The following is a 19,238-nucleotide window of genomic DNA, read 5'->3' on the forward strand; positions in this document are numbered from 1 at the left end:
TATTTGATGTTTTTGATGTGTTAAATGAGTCTATATGATTCTAATAAACACCATAAAACTTAAGAAACATTTGGTAGCTTTTAAGGGGCTTGTGACGAACCTTTGGAAGTTACTTTCGTGCCTAAATAGAACATTTTTGAGCAGGTATCGTTACTCAAAGAAAAATACCGATATTTCCCTTTTGTATATAGTAAAAACGTAGGGTTTATGAAGAAGGTATCGATACTCTTTTAAGGGTTATCGATACTCGGGGTCCAGTATCGATACTCAAAGGGTAGTATCGATACTGGTGACAAATTAAGGATTCCAGTATACCATTTTGGTACCAATACTCTTGGGAGTATCGATATTAGATGATGAGTATCGATACTCTCCATCAGGGTATCGATACTAGGAATTAATTTGAAACTTCAAAGTTAAATTTGGTATCGATATTAGGATCAGTATCGATATCTTAAGGCCAGTATCGATACTGACAGGCCCAATATCGATACTAATGTCCTGATTTGGACATAAAAGTTTACTAAGTTCGTAAGCTTGGAAATAGGGTTATGAGTGTTGGGAAATAAACGAGTAACAAGTAATTTCCCTATAACCATATTAGTGAGAATACGAAATAAAAGCGGAAAAATAATACCCGAAAAATTGATAACGGAGTTCAGCCAATTGTGCTTACGTCTCCGAACTGCTGCAGATCTTTTACTAAAGAGAAAAAATTACAGGTGTTTACAAAACACACTTGAGAGAGAACTGGAAGATTTTGGGATGATTTTGAAGCTAAATGAGCTAGGGTTGTTGGGAAATAAACGAGTAACAAGTAATTTCCCTGTAGCCAGATTAGTGAGAATACGAAATAAAAGCGGAAAAATAATACCCGAAAAATTGATAACGGAGTTCAGCCAATTGTGCTTACGTCTCCGGACTGCTGCAGATCTTTTACTAAAGAGAAAAAATTACAGGTGTTTACAAAACACACTTGAGAGAGAACTGGAAGATTTTGGGATGATTTTGAAGCTAAATGAGCTAGAGTATTTATAGTTGAAACTTAGGGACTAATCTTATAAATACCTTAAAATATGCAGTGACTAAAAATACAATTATGCCAATTATATTTTAATTAAAAATTGGGGACACCAAATTATTGAAAACGTACGTCCCCCTTTGTTAAAAATGTGCAAAGGCGATGCCCCCCTCTCCTATCTTTGTTGAAAATGTATTGCCTGCGCACCCCATTTCTACGCCCATCATTTTTGACTTTTCTCCAACAATCTCCCACTTGAAGACTGATTTTAATCCTTCTTCACACCTCGATCAATGCATCAGCTTTTCTAGTCTTGTTACTCTAGCATGCCAACTGAAGTTGAACACAACTTCAGTTTTTCTGTGGTCATTGTCTTTGTCAACATGTCTGCCGGATTTTGAGCTCCACTAATCTTTTCAAGTTTCAAAATCCCATCTTCTAGAAGAGACCGGATAAAATGATATTGCAATTGTACGTGCTTCGTCCTGGAATGAAAAGACGGATTCTTCTCTAGATGAATAGCACTTTGACTGGCGCAATACAAGTCATTGTTTTCTTGTTTCTTGCCTAACTCTTCCAAGAAACTTTGGAGCCAAACCATCTCCTTGCTGGCTTCCGTAACAACGACATATTCTGCTTCAGTTGTGAAGAGAGCAACTATCTTCTGTAGTTGAGAAACCCAACTCACTGCAGTACCTCCTAGAGTATAGACATACCCTATAATGCTCTTTCTAATGTCAATATTTCCGGCTAAGTTAGCATCTACATAGCCTGTTAGTATAGTATCTCCACCTTTGAAACAAAGTGCTTTGTTTGTAGTACCCCGCAGATATCTGAGGATCCATTTGACTGCTTCCCAGTGTACCTTGCCCGGATTATTCATGTATTTGCTAACAGCTCCTACTGCATGAGCAATATATGGTCTAGTACAAACCATGGCATACATCAGACTTCCAATTGCTGAGGCATACGGCACCTTCACCATGTGTGCATGTTCTTCCTCCGTCTTTGGTGACTGTTATTTGGAGAGTCTGAAATGAACACCTAAAGGTGTACTTACTGGTTTAACATCTTGCATGTTGAACCTGGAGAGTACTTTGTTGATGTACTCAGCCTGTGATAACATCAAAGTCCCCGACTTTGTGTCTCTTTTGATCCTCATCCCAAGAATCTACTTTGCAGCGCCCATATCCTTTATAGCAAACTGCTTCGACAATTTTTGCTTCAAGTTTATGATCTCTTGCATGTTTGAGCCTGCAACGAGCATGTCATCAACGTACAACAATAAAATAATGAAGCTGTTGTCGAACCTCTTGATGTAGCAACAATGATCTGCTTGGCATCTGGTAAAACCACTGCTACCCATGAAACTATCAAACTTTTTGTACCACTGTCTAGGAGCTTGTTTTAGACCATACAAGCTCTTCTTCAACCTGCATACCAGGTTTTTCTTGCCTGCCTTTATGAAGCCTTCTGGCTGCCTCATATAGATTTCTTTCTCCAAATCACCATGAAGGAAAACTGTCTTTACATCTAACTGCTCAAGATGTAAATTCTCTGCAGCTACAATTTTCAACACCAGTCTGATTGTAGACAATTTTACGACTGGAGAGAAAATTTCATTGTAGTCAATACCTTCTTTTTGCTGAAAACCTTTGACTATCAATCTTGTTTTGTAGCGTTTGCTCCCATCGTGCTCTTCTTTGATCCTGTAAATCCACTTGTTATGGAGCGCTTTCTTGCCTGGTGGTAATTCAGATAATTCCCACGTCTAATTTGACATAAGCGAGTCCATCTCATCTTTCATGGAGGACTCTCACTTGACTGAATCCTCCACCTGCATTGCTTCATCATAGCACTCTGGTTCACCATTGTCAGTCAGCAACAAGTAGTGCAAAGAAGGCAAATACCGTTGGGTTGGTTTAGGAATTCTGGAGGAGCATCTCAGTTCTGGTGTGCCTGGTTCTTCCTCTTGAACTGCTTCAGGACTTATCTGAACATCATTTCCAGAAATCTCCTCGAACTCAGCAAATTCCTTTGTTTCAGCTTCGGTATTACTTGATTCTGCGGTTGACCTGTCTTTGTACATCACATTTTCATTGAAAATGACGTCTCTGCTTCTAATGATTTTCTGATTTTCGTAGTCCCAAAACCGATAACCGAACTCATCACTGCCATAACCAACAAAGGCACATTTGTTGGACTTAGCATCAAGTTTACTTCTTTCAGCAGAGTTTATGTGTACATAAGAAATACAACCAAACACTCTTAAGTGTGAAAGGTTTATTTCTTTCTTGCTCCAAGCTTCCTTTGGTATTCCACCATCCAAGGGAACTGAGGGCCCACGGTTGATTAGGTAAGCAGAAGTGTTGATAGCTTCGGCCCATAGAAATTTGGGCAATCCGGCATGTATCCTCATGCTTCTGGCACGTTCATTCAGAGTTCTGTTCATGCGCTCTGCTATGCCATTCTGCTGAGGTGTTATGGGAACTGTTGTCTCTATCTTGATCCCATTATTTGCGCAGAAATCTCTGAATCTACTGTTTCTGTACTCTCCTCCATTGTCAGACCTCAACCGCTTAACTTTCAAACCAGTCTCATTTTCCACCATGGCCTTCCATTTTCTGAAGGTATCAAAGACTTCTGATTTCTTCTTCAGAAAATAAACCAACACCTTCCTTGTTGAATCATCGATGAAGGTGACATAATATAGTGAGCCTGCAAGAGATGAAACTGGGGATGGTCCCCATACATCAGTATGAACCAATTCTAACCTTTCTGCCTTGGGTGTCTTGCCAACCTTTTCAAAACTGACTTTCTTTTGTTTGCCAAAGATGCAATCCTCGCATAGTCCGACATCTACATTCTTTAGATCCAGCAACTTCCTTTTTGACAGAAGTATCTTCATTCCTTTCTCGCTCATATGGCCAAGCCTTTGGTGCCATAGGTTTGATTTTCCATCAGCATCTGCTACTGCAATGATATTCTCTAAATTTGAGGTTACATAGAGAGTACCAGTCTTCTTACCACGAGCAATGACGAGTGCCCCTTTGGTAATCTTCCATTCACAGTCTGAAAAGGTTGTACATTATCCTTCTCCATCAAGCTGTCATACAGAAATCAAATTTCTTTTGAGACCAGGAATATGTCTCACTCCTGTCAGCTTCCAGGTGGTCTGGTTTGGCAGCTTTAGTCGGATGTCTCCTTTTCCGACGATCTTCAAGGTTTCATCATCAGCAAGATGAACCTTCCCAAAATCAGCACTGACATAGTTCTCCATGATTTCTTGGCATGGCGTGGAGTGGAAAGATGCCCCTGAATCTAAAATCCATGATTCAATCGGACTGTTGACGCTTAAAATCATGGCATCACCTGTCTCCTCCGTCATGTTGGCAGATTCCTGTACGCCGGTATTTTTCTTCGGTGCTCGGTAATCTCTTTTGAAGTGTCCATTCTTGCCGCAATTATAACAGGTAAAATCTTTATTTCATGTTCTTGATTTTCCCCTTCTAGATTTCGATCTGCCACGATTTGAATTTCTTTATGAAGTTCTCCCTCTGGACTCCGTGTGCAAGGCTGAGGAGGTTAATACTTCACTCGATTCTCTCCGTCGAATTTCTTCGCTCAGTACCAGAATCCGAACATCGTCGAATTTTAATTTGTTGTTTCCCGACAAATTGTTGACTGCTGTAACAGTAGCATTCCAACTGTCTGGTAAAGATGATAAGAGAATTAAAGCTCGAACTTCATCATCGAATTCAATTTCCACTGAACTCAACTGGGTTGTGATTGTGTTGAGTTCATTTAGGTGTTGTGCCACCGATGCCCATTCCGTCATCCGCAAATTGAATAATCGCCTCATCAAATGAACTTTGTTTGAGGCCGATGGCTTCTCATACATACTGAATAGAGCCGTCATAAGACCAGCCGTGGTCTTTTCCTTTGCTATGTTGAAAGCAACATTGCGGGATAACGTCAGTCGGATAACTCCGAGGGCTTGTCTGTCGAGAAGAGCCCAGTCTTCATTCTTCATGCCCTCTGGTTGTTTTCCTGAGAGGGGTTGATATAGATTTTTCTGGTATAGAAAATCTTCAATTTGCATCTTCCAAAATCCAAAGTCTGCACCATCGAACTTTTCAATTTTCACATTCCCTTCGTCTGCAGCCATCGCTCCCACTCGAATCTGGCTTCGTTTGGATCGTTTCTGACAATTTCTGCGAACCGTCGTGTATTAGAACACCTCCATTGACAAACTCGTATCGCCGACCAAATTTCACTATTCACGAAATTCACTATTCATATGAATAGTAACCCGAATAGTAACCTCGCAAAAAATTGACAAAATTCACAACCCAAAAGCTCTGATTACTAGTTGTTGGGAAATAAATGAGTAACAAGTAATTTCCCTATAGCCAGATTAGTGAGAAAACGAAATAAAAGCGGAAAAATAATACCCGAAAAATTGATAACGGAGTTCAGCCAATTGTGCTTATGTCTCCGGACTGCTGCAGATATTTTACTAAAGAGTAAAAATTACAGGTGTTTACAAAACACACTTGAGAGAGAACTGGAAGATTTTGGGATGATTTTGAAGCTAAATGAGCTAGGGTATTTATAGCTGAAATTTAGGGACTAATCTTGTAAATACCCTAAAATATGCAGCGACTAAAAAAGCAATTATGCCAATTATATTTTAATTAAAAATTGGGGGCACCGAATTGTTGAAAACGTGCGTCCCCCTTTGTTGAAAATGTGCATAGGCGGTGCCCCTCTCTCCTATCTTTGTTGAAAATGTATTGCCTGCGCCCCCCATTTCTACGCCCATCATTTTTGACTTTTCTCCAACAATGAGGGCATCAAGACTTCTTAAATACGACTACAAGTGAATTATTCGAAACCCTTATGAACATCAACATTAAATTATGTGGCAAAAAACTAGTCTTTATTTGACACTCAAAAAACGACGAGGACACTCGAGTTACTTGAGCGTATGCATGTACTGTTCGAATATGTAAATAGTGATATCCAGATTCTCTCCCCAGTGTTATAACACTTTTGTATCAGTGCAAATGCACTTTTGTATTAGTGTTGAGACACTTTAGTATTAGTGCTAAGACACTTCTGTGATTAAGTAGCAAGCCCATATTATGCTTCCATGTGATGTATCGCTTCATGATATTATGCTATGATCTATGCTTGATGCATTTTGTTGCAACATGACTTAACTTGCTAAGCATTAGTAGTTAATGGATGCATGTAGTACAGTGAAGTTGTTTATTTGGCATTGAGCTTGTAGCTCAGCGTTCAGAATTGTTTCTGTACGTAGGTTAGTAGGTGTCGAATTTGGGAGCTTATCGCCAGCCAATCAGATTTTCAGATATCAGTAGTTGCAGAGTATACCTTGATTATTTAGTGGGCATGTATTTTATAAACCATTTTTTGTATTCGAGTCATAACTCTTGGGAGCTCCCCGATTTTGTAAACCTAATTATTTTATCTTATTTTGTTTAAATGCGATGGACTGAGATTTGGAAATTGGAATGTTTTAAGAAAAATTTTGGGTTAGACACTTCGGTGGTCCTATATAATTTTCAAACCCACCGGGTTTCATTTTAATCGGATTTGGGTGTTACAACCTCCAACTTCTCCCATATCTCCTTAACATTAGAGTATGAAGATACTCTATTATGTTTATTTGGGCCAATAGCACAAAAGAGAATGTGCACGACTTTGGTATTGAGTTGGGAAAACTTCATATCTTCACTTGTCTATTCAGATCGATTTCTTGGAGGAACGGGAGAACCGTCGATGATGGCATCCCATACCGTAAGATAAGTGGCTTGGATGAACAAACTCATCATATTCTTCAAATAGAAATAATTTTCTCTATTGAAATAGGTGGCCTAGTGATGGAGTATGAATCATCGAGATTGCACGCATCGAATATGGAAGTCGTATTCTCGGTTGAAAGGAAAATTAATAGAGAGCTTCAAGGATCTTCACAAGATTGTTAAATCGTCGATTGTGACCCTTTTTAATACTAGTTGTTAGGATTTTTGTTGTTCTATAGGTCAATCGAATAAGTTGCCAATAGGTGGTGAATTGGCCAATTGAAAATTTTGGGTATGGAGAAAAATGATAGAAAAATTTGCCCAAGTCTTTCGAGTAGTTTAACTTCCCCAAATGAAGTCTACATTCACTACTTTGGCTCCACACTAAGGATTTCTAACAAATTAACTAATTTGTTCTTTCTTTTCCTAGACTCAAGAGTAACCTTTTACAAATCCCTATCTTTTCAATGGCTAAGATAGAATCACTCTTCTTTTTAAAAAAGATTAAGAAATGTAAATAAGAAAACCTCTAAAAAGTAGGAGTTTATAATTTAAGCTCACAAAAACACTCTATGTACAAGAGAAAATAAAAAATAAGATTGAAAAAACTTTTCTCTTGATGCGGATTGCTTGGATACGTGTTGTAACCTTCTTAAAGTGTCCTCAACTTGTTTTTATATGTTGGAATGAGTTTGCAGCCATTTCTAGCCGTTGGAGATTAAAAATCTGCAAAATAAAACTACCTAGAACAGAGAGTATTGGTACTCGGGTAATGAGTATCGGTACAACCTTTAAAAAACTAGTGATTTTTTATCGTTGGGCTGAGTGAGTATTGATAAAGTGGTTATGATATCGATACTAGTATCGATACTCCTTTGAGTATTAGTACCATTTTTGCTTATTGGAATCTGAACACATTTGAAGACACAAGGAAGTATTGGTACTGTCATGAGAGTATCGATACCTGTGTTACCTTTGATATCAATACTGCAAGAACAATATCGATATTGCTCATGCGGTATCGATATTATAAGAACAATATCGGTACTATTCACCCAGAAAAATGGTTTTGTGTTCAAATTCAAGTTTTATGGACTTTGAATTATTTTTGAATTTTTTGAATAAATTCAATCAAATCCAAAAACATTTTACCTTTAAATTTGTTGTATAAAAATAGGTTCAACATATTGGTTTCTCGACAAGCATTTCCTTTCGAGAAACCCACATCTGCTTGTTAATTTAAAGCACCAGTGGTAGGCATGTGATGATCAGTGCCAACGTTGTCCGGGAGTTTCTCTCCTAGTGGCTTCAATAAAATGCAACTTTTAGGAGGTGAGAATAATCACGTTGAAGAGGATTCCAACTCTTTTTTATAATTTTGGGTACTTATGTTTGTTGTATTCCTCGTAGTTCTGCATACATCAAGGACATATCTTCAGGGGATTCTTCACTTCTAGAGGATTTAGAAAAACCACTCTTGTTAATCCCAACAAGATATGGAGCAGACATGTTTTATTTATTAGATTTGTTTTAATTTATGTCGTGATTTAAAACAGATAAATAAAACATTGTATAATTTAAAATCAAATGTTGAGTTTAACCATGTAGTTAGGCCTATAAACGAATCGAACGAACACGAACGGGTTATGTTCATGTTCGTTCGTTTAACTTTAATGGAACAAATGAACGAACACAAACATAAACGAACAAAAAATTTATTCGTGTTCATTCATTAAGGAATTCAACTTGTTCGTGTTCGCTCATGTTCTTTTATTTATATGATAAACGAACACAAATGAACGATCATAAACAAAGGGATGTAAACGAACACAATAAACGAACGTAAACGAACACAATAAATGAACATAAATGAACGTAAATGAATTTTTTTTCTTTTCTAACAATTTTAGGATTATATTTTATTTAATTGTTTTGAGTTTTTTTTATTTGTATTTAAAATTAATTGAATATTTATGGGTATCAGATTAAAATTTATTGGGCTTTAATATTTAAATGGGTCTAGAGAGATTGGACTAAACATAAATGAACAAACATAAACGAACGAACATAAATGAACATAAATGAACGAACATAAACGAACATATTATTAAATGTTCACGAACGTAAATGAACGAACGAGCCATCTGTTCATGTTCGTTCATTTAATTAAACGAACACAAAATCTTGTTCATGTCCGTTCGTTTAATAAAAAATGAACATAAACGAACTTTCAGCCGAACAGTTTACGAATGGTTCGCTGAACGTTCGGTTCGTTTACAGACATACTTGTGATGGAGGCATGAGCTCTAATGCTTGAGGTCTTTGGTTCATCCCTTAATTTAAAATGTTTCTTCTTATTTTTCTCTCTTTAAATATTAATTGGTGGAAAAATTAATTGAATTAAATATTAAAATTAATTAAAAATTCTCTAATCAGGTGGTGACACGTGTCACTATTGAAATGTGTAAAAAATAATCGGTTGACACGTGACACATCCAGTTTGGATGGTTTCTTTTTTGAATTAAATTAAAAGTAAAATTAAATTGATAGAATATGTAACTATTATGGATCAAATATATAATTATACCAATTTTATTAACTACTATATCAACACTTCCGTCAAATACTAACGACAAGTGGCTATCTTGAAACTAATTAAATAGTTAAGTGGTCATATTGATACCAAAGCTATAGTTAGGTGATCATCCGAGTAATTTACTCAAAAAGATTCTAAAAATAATACGGGATACGATCGATAATTTGTAAACAAAAATTTGAGCTCTTTGAAGAAAAATTAAATACAGGCATTTGTTTAAAATATAAAAGAACAAGCATTTGTTTGAAAATTAAATTTCGCTGCAAATGTACGAGTTTAACCTTAGGTTTTAATTGTTTCTTTTTGTATTCAAAAAATATAAAACTTAAATTTAAAACTTAAATCTTAAAATATATAATCTTAAACCCAAAATAAGATACACGATAAAAACACTACTTGTTGGGAAAGTCATTTTTATATTTGTGACTCGAACTTTGATGTTTGTGAATAAAGCAAATTGAGTCGGGAAAGTCACCTTCATCTCTGTGATACTAAATCTGAATTAATTAATCAATAAATCATTTGATTAAAAAAAACACTACTTGTGAAATACCTTGTCCACTATTAATACGTGAAATAATTTTTCATTTAAGAAGTATTTTTCAGTTACTGACAAAAAAATTTATTCCATACATAACTTTTTTTTCTTTCTGAATGTCATTTATATATTAATACTATTTGGAACTCTAAACATTAAACAACACATAATAGTAATATTGAAACATAATCAGCCTCATATGTATGAATATTTTAGGTGGTATATGTCTACCTAGAGATGGCAACGGGTCAGATTTTTGGTCAATTCGATTCGAAAATATGCATCCTCCACTTGAACTAGACTCAAAAATTTTATACTTTCCGCTTGACCCGAAAAATATATACCCTCCACCCGACTTCGACCTAATCCAAATTTTTAGAGTATAAATCCAACCTGACCCGACATAAAATAATGACTTAATTACAATAATAAAAAACTTAAGGAAATAATATTATTATCCTCGAGTCGAGTCAGGTTGGAGTTTTTTTAACCTCCACCCGAACCCAAATTTTTTTTTTTAAAAAAATCTGACCCTGTCGGGTCGGGTCGGAACCTGTTCGATTCGGGTTAAATTGCCATATTTATGTCTACCTTGAAATCTGAATATTTTATGTTGGTTATTTATTTTATTTATAAAGTACATCCTGAAATTTTATTTATGTCTATCCCACATAAAATAATTCTATTATTAATATATATGTACACCCTAAAAATTATTTTTGAATCTGCTACTAAACATAATTTGTAAAATATGTTTTATACCATCAATTTTATATTTAATATATATTAAAAGGAGATGGTATTAGCATTAGCAGTGAAATATTTGGATAAATATCTATGGTTGATTATTTTTTATTTTTTATTTTTTACTTTTTATTTTTTATTAACTTTTAGAAGAAATCTTTTGTACATATAAAAACTCGAGCTTAAAATTTATACAATTATCACTTACCGTTTATTTATTAAGTTTAGTTGTTTAACTCATATATTTTCAGTTTTTTAATATATATATATATAGGAAAGAGAATGCTCTGAATTCCCTATTTCTAATATTTGTAGGCCTTTTCTCATTCTCTTTCCCTTTCCCTTTCCCTTTCCCTTTCCAGATAGGGAAAAACCCTAAAGAACCGTTTACACCCCCAAGTAAGTTTTCTCTCTCCTCTCACTTCCGTCCCCTTTTTTTCTTCTTTATTTTTTGCCCCTTTCTCTCTCTGCTTTCTCTTTCCACCAATTTTGAATATAAGGGTCCTTTCTCCTTTGTTGCACCATTTTGTTTGAGCTTTGAGCATGGATTTTTTTTAAAGTGATCTGGGATTTTTTAATCAACTTTTTATTCGAAGTTTTTTCAAGCTGTAATTGTTAGATATGATTATGGGGTTTGATACATGTAATATGTGTGCCTTGGGTAAATGTGGCGATGTAGGAATTAGTTTGGATCTGAAAGTTTCCATTTTTCTGTTGCGTATCTATAGATTTCGATTCTGCTTCTTTGAAATCTTATATCTTTTTCCTATTTCTGCTAAATATATTTTGTTCCCTATGGATTGAGATTTTTGGTTTCCATTTCTTGGATCTGGGAAAATGTAAAGGCTGCCATTATGAAATTTAGCTCATGGGAGGTGGGTTTTTCGTTTAGATTCAGAAATTCTCGCCTCAGGTTTTGTTTTGACTGTTTCTGTTTTCTTTGGCTTCATGTGTTATATATGTAAATGGGAATGCTAGTGGGATTTGAATTGCATTGATGAAACCAGTCAGTTACTGGCTAAGTTTATTCTGTTTGTGTTGTTGATTATATGTTGTAGCTTAATGGACGACGATGCGTTGAATATGCGTAATTGGGGTTACTATGAACCATCTTTTAAAGGACATCTTGGTCTTCAGCTCATGACTAGCATGGCTGAGCGGGACACGAAGCCCTTTATTCCCGGTCATGACCCCAATCTCATGGTTACTCCCAATTCCGCCTTTAACCCGAGGGACTGCATTGTTTCGGACGCACCTATCCCCATACACTACGTTCGGGATACTTGGATTAGCCAGAGAGAAAAGTATTTCAGCATGATGCCGCCTTCCACTGCTCCTAGTTACGGCATTCTTCCAGAAACTTTGGCAGCTCATTCATTGCCGATTTTGCAGCTACCACCTCCTGATACGTCAACAAGAGATGAGAGGGTGGTTGGTAGAGTGGAAGAGCCACCGGCCAGTCAGGAAGACTTACAATCGAAGAAAAGGCAGGGCGGGGGTGGCCCTAAGACACCAAAGGCCAAAAAGCCTAGGAAGCCCAAGGATGACACCAATTCTACTGTTCAACGTGTGAAGCCGCCTAAGAAGAGTATGGATATTAAGATAAACGGGTACGACATGGATATTTCTGGCATTCCAATTCCTGTTTGTTCATGCACTGGAACCACCCAGCAATGTTACCGATGGGGTTGTGGTGGTTGGCAATCTGCCTGTTGCACCACAAATGTATCCATGTATCCTTTACCAATGAGCACCAAAAGGCGGGGCGCAAGGATAGCTGGCCGGAAAATGAGTCAGGGGGCATTCAAGAAGGTCCTCGAGAAACTTGCTGGCGAAAACTATAACTTCAGTAACCCTATCGATTTGAGGACTCATTGGGCAAGACATGGTACCAACAAGTTTGTCACTATCCGGTAGATTCAGATTGGTGGTAGTGATACTGGGGCTCCATTGCATATGGTCTGCTTTACCTGTATATATCACTACGGCCTTCTGCGGAGTTCTTCGGTGCCTTGCGGCTCCTGAATTTCCCGAATCGTAACAATGTTTTAAAATTCAAACGTCATTAGTTTTCCTTTATGATTTTGTGGTTTAAGAACATCAGTTTATTTTGGTCATTGACATTCAAGTTGTGGATCAGGTTTTATTTTCATTTGTCTGGTAATCTCCTTTCGTCAACTCAGCAGTTGTACGTAAGACTGGTAGTTAAATGCCCTCCTTTCCTTGGCTATCTTCTTAACCGACCTCAATGGCATATTTTTGGTTGTTTCATTTATCTGCATGGAATACATAAAACTTGTTTGGAAGTGTTAACTATAAGATCTCATGTCATTGTACTGCATGTATTTGGTAAAATCTTAGAAAAATACGTATGAATGTAGGAGAAATGAAGTTATTTTTGTTGAAGTTTTTTTTTCAAAACAATTTCTACTCGGAGGGTGAAGGAGAGTTTTTGTTCCTAATGGGGTATTGAATCGACAATTTAGGAGAGAATGAAAGTGTCATATAAGAGCATTTTAACATGTCACTATTGGGCTATAATTTTTGACATGGTGATGTGGATAGATCTTTCTATAATTATAATGACAGACTGATGGATGAAACAAGATCGTTTTGACATGGTCATTGATGTCCAAAAAGACATTGTTTTAGACGCTAATTGTTTTCATCGCTACTAGCAATCAATCATTATTTATCACCAATCATTACTCATGGAAAGATCGATATTAAAATATTCACATTTCATTTATCTTTCTTCTCATCGAATTGGTTCTCCATGCAAAATTAACGAAATTCATCGAAAGGTTCGACGTGCTAATACTCTGGTCTCCTCCGATGGTTGTTCAATGATGTTAGTTTTGAAGTATCTCGTTCGTCTTATCTAAATAATACTTCTCACCATTCAAATTTTCAAACAAACACCCAAAACTCCTAAAAACTGATTTTTTTTTTGTATAATTTAGTAGATTTTGAGTGTGTCCCATGAAAAATCAATTATAGTAAAAGAAAGAAGAATGAAAGATCAACATTTTGATACCGATCGGTTACAAATGACAATTCTTTCACAATGACGGTAAAAAAATTGCAATATCAAAAAGTGAATTTTTAACAAGTGTAGTAGCAAAATAAATATACTCTTAAAGTTTAGTGCCTATAGCATTGTTATTTTGACATTAATAATCGTACCAAAATGATCTCATTTTGTACATTCTATCACCTCATTTGGATTTTAATAATTTATGTCAACCAAAGTTTAATGTTTTAATTAGATCAATTGAAAGTTCAACTTAATAAACGATACACCGTCTAAAATTTAATGGTATGTAGTGTATTTTACCCAAAACAAAATAAACCAAAACATACAGGGAAAGAACATATTTTTTTAAACTTAGATCTAACCCTTTTGTTTTTTTATTTAGACTTCTCCAAAAAGAATTGATGGAGTGTTAATGTTCCAATCAGGGTTTCAAAAAACGGTATGGGACTGCGATTTTGTCCGTGATATAGCAGTTTCGTCGCTGTCCGAGTTACCCGCGACGGCCGCAATAGCGTCCGCGACGACCGCAGTAGCGCCCGCGACGGCCGCAATCACAGGAAATCCGAAATAATCGAAAACGCGTCCGCGATTTGAAACCCTAGTTCCAACTGCTAAAAACTAATTAAATCTGGAAGTTGATAATGATTATAAACATGTGCATCGTGAACGGGTACAAGAGGTAGTAGTAGATCTTTAGCAGCAGCAACATCTCCTCCTGCAACAATTTTGATTTCATTTGCATATTGTTGTTTGTTGATGTTTATGTTTTCTTCGTCAAAAACCACCCATTTGTCTGTAATTATCGTTTTCAAGGTCCCCTTTGTGTGTTCTTCCAAAACTGTTGCCATTTCCATCTGGTTCTTCTTCTTGAAACATTCGTTGCTGTCCCTTGATGTCTTGTCCGAAACCGAAGCCCCATCGATTATTCTCTCGAGTTCTTTGACTTCTTCTTCGGGAATCTGACTGACCGTGGGGAATTGACCAGTGTTTGAGACTCCTTATTCCTTGCAAAACTCGAAGAAGTGGGAAAGCTCATCTTGTTTGCTAATGGAATATATCCTCAGCAAAACCTTTGCGATGTCGCTGCAAATTATGCCGTAGACGTCGAATATCTCGACGATGACACAATCCATGGCTTCCAGGATCAATCTAACCTTCATATTCTCCGCTCCTGGCTTGATTTGGAGCAACGAATCAAGCAAAGATTGCCATGTCTGCAGTCTCAAAAGCTGTTGCACCATCAACGAACGATCCTCGCCTTTCCTTTTATTGTTATCTTGATCGAACAAAATGGCAGCCTTTTGATCAAGAAACGCGAAGTATTCACGGATGATACTATTGAAACCCCAGGATTTGTTTGGCTTCGAATGTCCGTCGCTAAAACTCGAAAGATCAAACGGTAAACGCGGCATCATTTCCACGACCGGCACCTTACAATGAAAAACGCCATGCATGAGCATCAACCCTTTAATGGCCACAACCCAACTCCGAGTCTTCTCCATCCTCCTCGACAACGCCCACGCAATAGGGAGTAGACTAAACGGCGACGTTCGGATCCACGAAAACACGACCTGGGCATTCCATTTATCGATGCAGTATTCATCGTGGCTTGTGGCCTTTATAATGGCTGCCTCAAGATCAGGGTTTCTAAAGGAATGCCTCCTGGAAATATAGACCACCACAATGCTATTCTTATCTTTGATAGCACCAACGGCCTTTTTCCAGAGCTTCATGTTTCCCAGAGCCGACTCGTCGCCGGTTTTGAGGGGAGCCTGGGCTGTGTTGAAACTTGAGAGCCCTCCTGACTTTTGTTGTTTCTTTTCTTTTTATCGTCAACAAGAATTTTGGGTTCAACAAACTGAAAACCAACAGTCTATGATTGGAAAATTGAGCAGTGATTTAGCGATGACTGCCTGTATTGCACTTTGTTGGCATATATTTCAAGATAAGTTTATAGCATCTATTTTGGGAACAAATGGCCAAAATCATGGGCTATAATTGTTCTTATGTTTATATTTATACCATTCAAGTAAAACATGACACTGAATACGATGAATCGGATTCGGATTGTACTAAAATATGTGCATGTACATTACAAACATATGTTTCAAACGATGCATACATACATTAGACCTTAAAATATAAGCAAAATCCAGGAAACATGAAAGCAAGGCCAGAACTACTACTAGTAGCAATGCTATCTATACAACATACAACGCCAGAAAGTGAAAACAAGTTAAACACGGTTTTCAAACTAGTTTCTTTTCCTATAGGTTTTGTTCTCTCCCTATCCTCGAAGGAAAATATCGTTGTTCATCTCATTCGAACCTCGAATGTCAGTCACTTGTCCTGTTCGACTCCTACCAATTCACAATCCATACACTAATCTACCATACCCTTTCTTTTGTATTCACAACACAAGGTCCGCTGCAACAATCCAATCTACATTTATTGCAACTGTAACATCGTGTAACCTCTTCCTGCGATTTAAACAGAATTTCTTTCAAGGGACCGAACGGATCAACGTTAAAAGTGAAGAAAAATAAAGGTGGTCAACGGCGTAAGCCAAACGTACCATTTCTGACTTCCTTAGCTATGTGGGGGAGACCCCAGCTCCGAATCACATACGGATGTGTACGTAGAAACTGCATCTTCCTTTGTTATAGCCACAAAGTTCAGAGGTGCTGTAGACAACCTTCTCTTTTCCTTGAAGTAGCCATTTTGACGTCCTGAGTACGATCGTGGTGTAAGCAGGTCAGGTGTTGCTCCTCCCACCGAGCTCCGACGTGGGGTACTGGGAGTCATGGATCCATTTCCATTTGCTCGATAACCAACTGTCTTTCTGAAGCTGTTACTTCTCCTTGGACTAGGTTTTGACCCATAAATCGCTTCTCTCTCTGTCAGAAGCAGATCTTGGATCTTCTTTTGGTCCTGCGAAACGGAATAGGCACGAAAATGTTTATGCATGTATTTAGCGGTAGAGATCGATGCTGATATCCAATGTGACTCACTTGAAAATGGCATTTAGCATATAAAAGTCGCACTAAACAATTTAGAAGGGACCTAAGGAACTCATCAATAATATTTACACAAGCATAAAGCAGATCTAAAATTACCCTGCATCTCTTTTTTTCCTCTTCTTTTTGTTTCCTTGTTAGTTTGTAGTCTTCCAGTATCCACACTAGTAGCACCTATTTTACAAACAAGCTTATTCAGAACCAATTCTAAACGATAATGGCTGTCCGAGTTTACAGAAATTTGAGCTGCTAAAGAACTACTGACCCCATCATACAGACACAAAGTCTTTTTTTCTTCTTCCCAAGATAGTGTTCGATTGATCAGATCATCCACAATTGCTGCATAGGGTACCCTTATTAGCTCAATAATACAAACGTATATGTCAATTAGAAGAAGAATAAGGAGCATAAATACCAGGAATTTTAGTTACAGTTATTCGAGCTTTTTCTGCACGTTTAAGATTAATGTGTGCACCTCGCCCTGCGTTGTACCGGTTTACATCCTGAAATTCAAAATGAAGATTAAACAAAAACGCTTTAAAAATTTATACAGAAAATCACTGGCCAACGTACTTGTATTTAGTCTACAACAAGCAATATTGAAGAGAAAAACGTAGATTAGGAGAACACACGAGATACACATAACGTTTTCTTACTTGATTGTAGTCTTCAAGCCAATTTTCTTCTTCACATGCCACAAGCAATCGGTCTATTCTATCCATTATTTCTTTTCGATTCAGAGCTTCATCTTTAGCTTTAGTTATCTGTGCTTCAATGTTTGCTAAAAGCTCAGAAGGGTCTACAAGACCTGCACAACATAGCAATATCCATCACTAACCATGTTAGCAGCAAGTAAAATCAAAAGAGAACTTGTCTAAACGCAAGACATTGTTGCAAAGAAACACGAGACGAATACCAGAATCAATCAATGCATTAGATTTCTCGACAGAAGTACTTGCATCGGGTTCAATATGAATCTTTCTGCAGATATCTTCCAATTCTGCTCTTCTTTTCATAACAAGTTCTTTCATTCTGCTAGCTTTCAATTTGGTAAGCCTCTCGACCTCTGCTGATGCCTGTCGAAAAATATAAAAATTTGAGCACCTATATTCCAATAATTAACAAAAATTCAGATTACTACCACTGTCCAACCTGTTCAATCATTTCGGTTGAAAGAACACCTGGTTCAGTGATTTCAGGTTCTGATAATCTAAGAATAGAAGTGGCCCTCGAAAAAGCATTCCTCTCGGCTTCGGGGGAATCCATCAGGTTCCAGAGTTCAAATAGTTCGGCCGCAACATCCCTCAACTTCATTTCAGAAACTTAGTTTAAATTCAATTTTTTCACAAGAAAAAACTACGAAAGCTACTGGAAGGTATAAAATACCTTCAGGATTCGGGTTCTTCTTTCAGTTTTCAGCTTGTTAATGGTCTGCGCTAAACCTTCAAATGCACCATTGCTGATATTCGTTGACTGTTCCTGGTTTGTCCTTTGCAAGCTGGGATGCACATCGCTTACGATCTGCGTAAAATCCAATCCTAGTACCACACGTAACAAATGTAGACACCTATTTTTGTCCGGGTCGAAAAAATATTAATTATTATTATTATTATTATTATTTATATTATTATTATCATTAATATTTTAATTACATTCATTATTACATTTTACAGGCTAATCCCCAAGCTCAAACAATAAACCCAGAAGCCCAATCGAGGCCCAAAGCAACACAGGACCCAAAACCCAGTAGGTTCAGTCGACCCGATTGATCCGAACCAACCCAAGATTCGACCCAGTTCAATTGACCCGACCCGAGGCAAATAAGGTTTCACAACCCTAACCGTAGCTAACAACCACTCGCCGCCTTCAACGTTCAAGTTTCCCCAGATCGACACGTGAGCTCTACCGACCCTCTCCCCATACGCGTGAGCCGTCGCCGAGCACTCCTGAGCCGCCGGCGTCATCAACGTAGTCCGAACAGTGCCTAATATCACTCAAATCAGAGGAAGTCAACCAATGTCAGAAAACCCCAAATAAAATACCCTAAATCTTGATTTTTCGGGATTCAACCTACTCAAAAATCAGAAACCCATGCTCCTACGAGAAGCCTTCATTATTAATACCCTAAAACCATCAAGCAACCATAAATAAAAACGAGGACAGAGAAAAGAAAAAAGAAACCATTCGGTGAGGATAAAAAAACTAGGAGAGCCATTTGATAAGAACCAGAGAGGAAAAATAGGGGATATATATTCGAAACCCAACTAAAGAAAACCCTTCATCCCATTGGAATCAAACGCGAAAAGAAAAAAAAAGAGGAAAAGAGGAACATACCTTGATTCGGGGTGTACAAGGAAGCCGATAGATCGCCTATTTCCAGAGCTTCGAGAGGTAATCCCTTAGATCTATGGATTTAGGGGCGGTTTTAGGCTAAAGGATGATCGGTTTTGAGTT

At 37.2% G+C, this 19,238-nt stretch overlaps 2 protein-coding genes and 1 pseudogene across 3 annotated transcripts; 1 reads left to right on the top strand and 2 right to left on the bottom strand.

Annotated features, from left to right (window-relative positions):
• The first annotated feature begins 11,035 nt into the window (after positions 1 to 11,035).
• Positions 11,036 to 12,882, top strand: LOC120178938 (protein BASIC PENTACYSTEINE2-like). Of its 2 annotated transcripts, none has more exons than XM_039184695.1 (2): positions 11,036 to 11,129; positions 11,789 to 12,882. In XM_039184695.1, the coding sequence occupies exon 2, from the start codon at positions 11,793 to 11,795 to the stop codon at positions 12,645 to 12,647; it is 855 nt and encodes a 284-aa protein (XP_039040626.1). In that variant the 5' UTR covers positions 11,036 to 11,129; positions 11,789 to 11,792; the 3' UTR covers positions 12,648 to 12,882. The 2 variants fall into 2 exon arrangements, with proteins under 2 accessions (XP_039040626.1, XP_039040627.1); XM_039184696.1 differs by lacking the exon at positions 11,036 to 11,129 and adding an exon at positions 11,394 to 11,605.
• Positions 12,883 to 14,378: 1,496 nt separating this feature from the next.
• LOC120178937 lies at positions 14,379 to 15,518 on the bottom strand (annotated as a pseudogene).
• Positions 15,519 to 16,034: 516 nt separating this feature from the next.
• LOC120178974 (65-kDa microtubule-associated protein 6-like) lies at positions 16,035 to 18,748 on the bottom strand. The gene is made up of 10 exons (XM_039184718.1): positions 18,456 to 18,748; positions 18,171 to 18,351; positions 17,937 to 18,092; positions 17,701 to 17,860; positions 17,441 to 17,592; positions 17,200 to 17,287; positions 17,050 to 17,123; positions 16,884 to 16,958; positions 16,343 to 16,698; positions 16,035 to 16,247 (listed from the first exon to the last, which is right to left on the bottom strand). The coding sequence occupies exons 1-9, from the start codon at positions 18,746 to 18,748 to the stop codon at positions 16,357 to 16,359; spliced, it is 1,521 nt and encodes a 506-aa protein (XP_039040649.1). The 3' UTR covers positions 16,035 to 16,247; positions 16,343 to 16,356.
• Between the last annotated feature and the right edge of the window lie 490 nt (positions 18,749 to 19,238).

Source organism: Hibiscus syriacus, unplaced genomic scaffold (assembly GCF_006381635.1).
Source record: "Hibiscus syriacus cultivar Baekdansim isolate YM2019G1 unplaced genomic scaffold, ASM638163v2 tig00112383_pilon, whole genome shotgun sequence".
Taxonomy (NCBI): Eukaryota; Viridiplantae; Streptophyta; class Magnoliopsida; order Malvales; family Malvaceae; genus Hibiscus; species Hibiscus syriacus.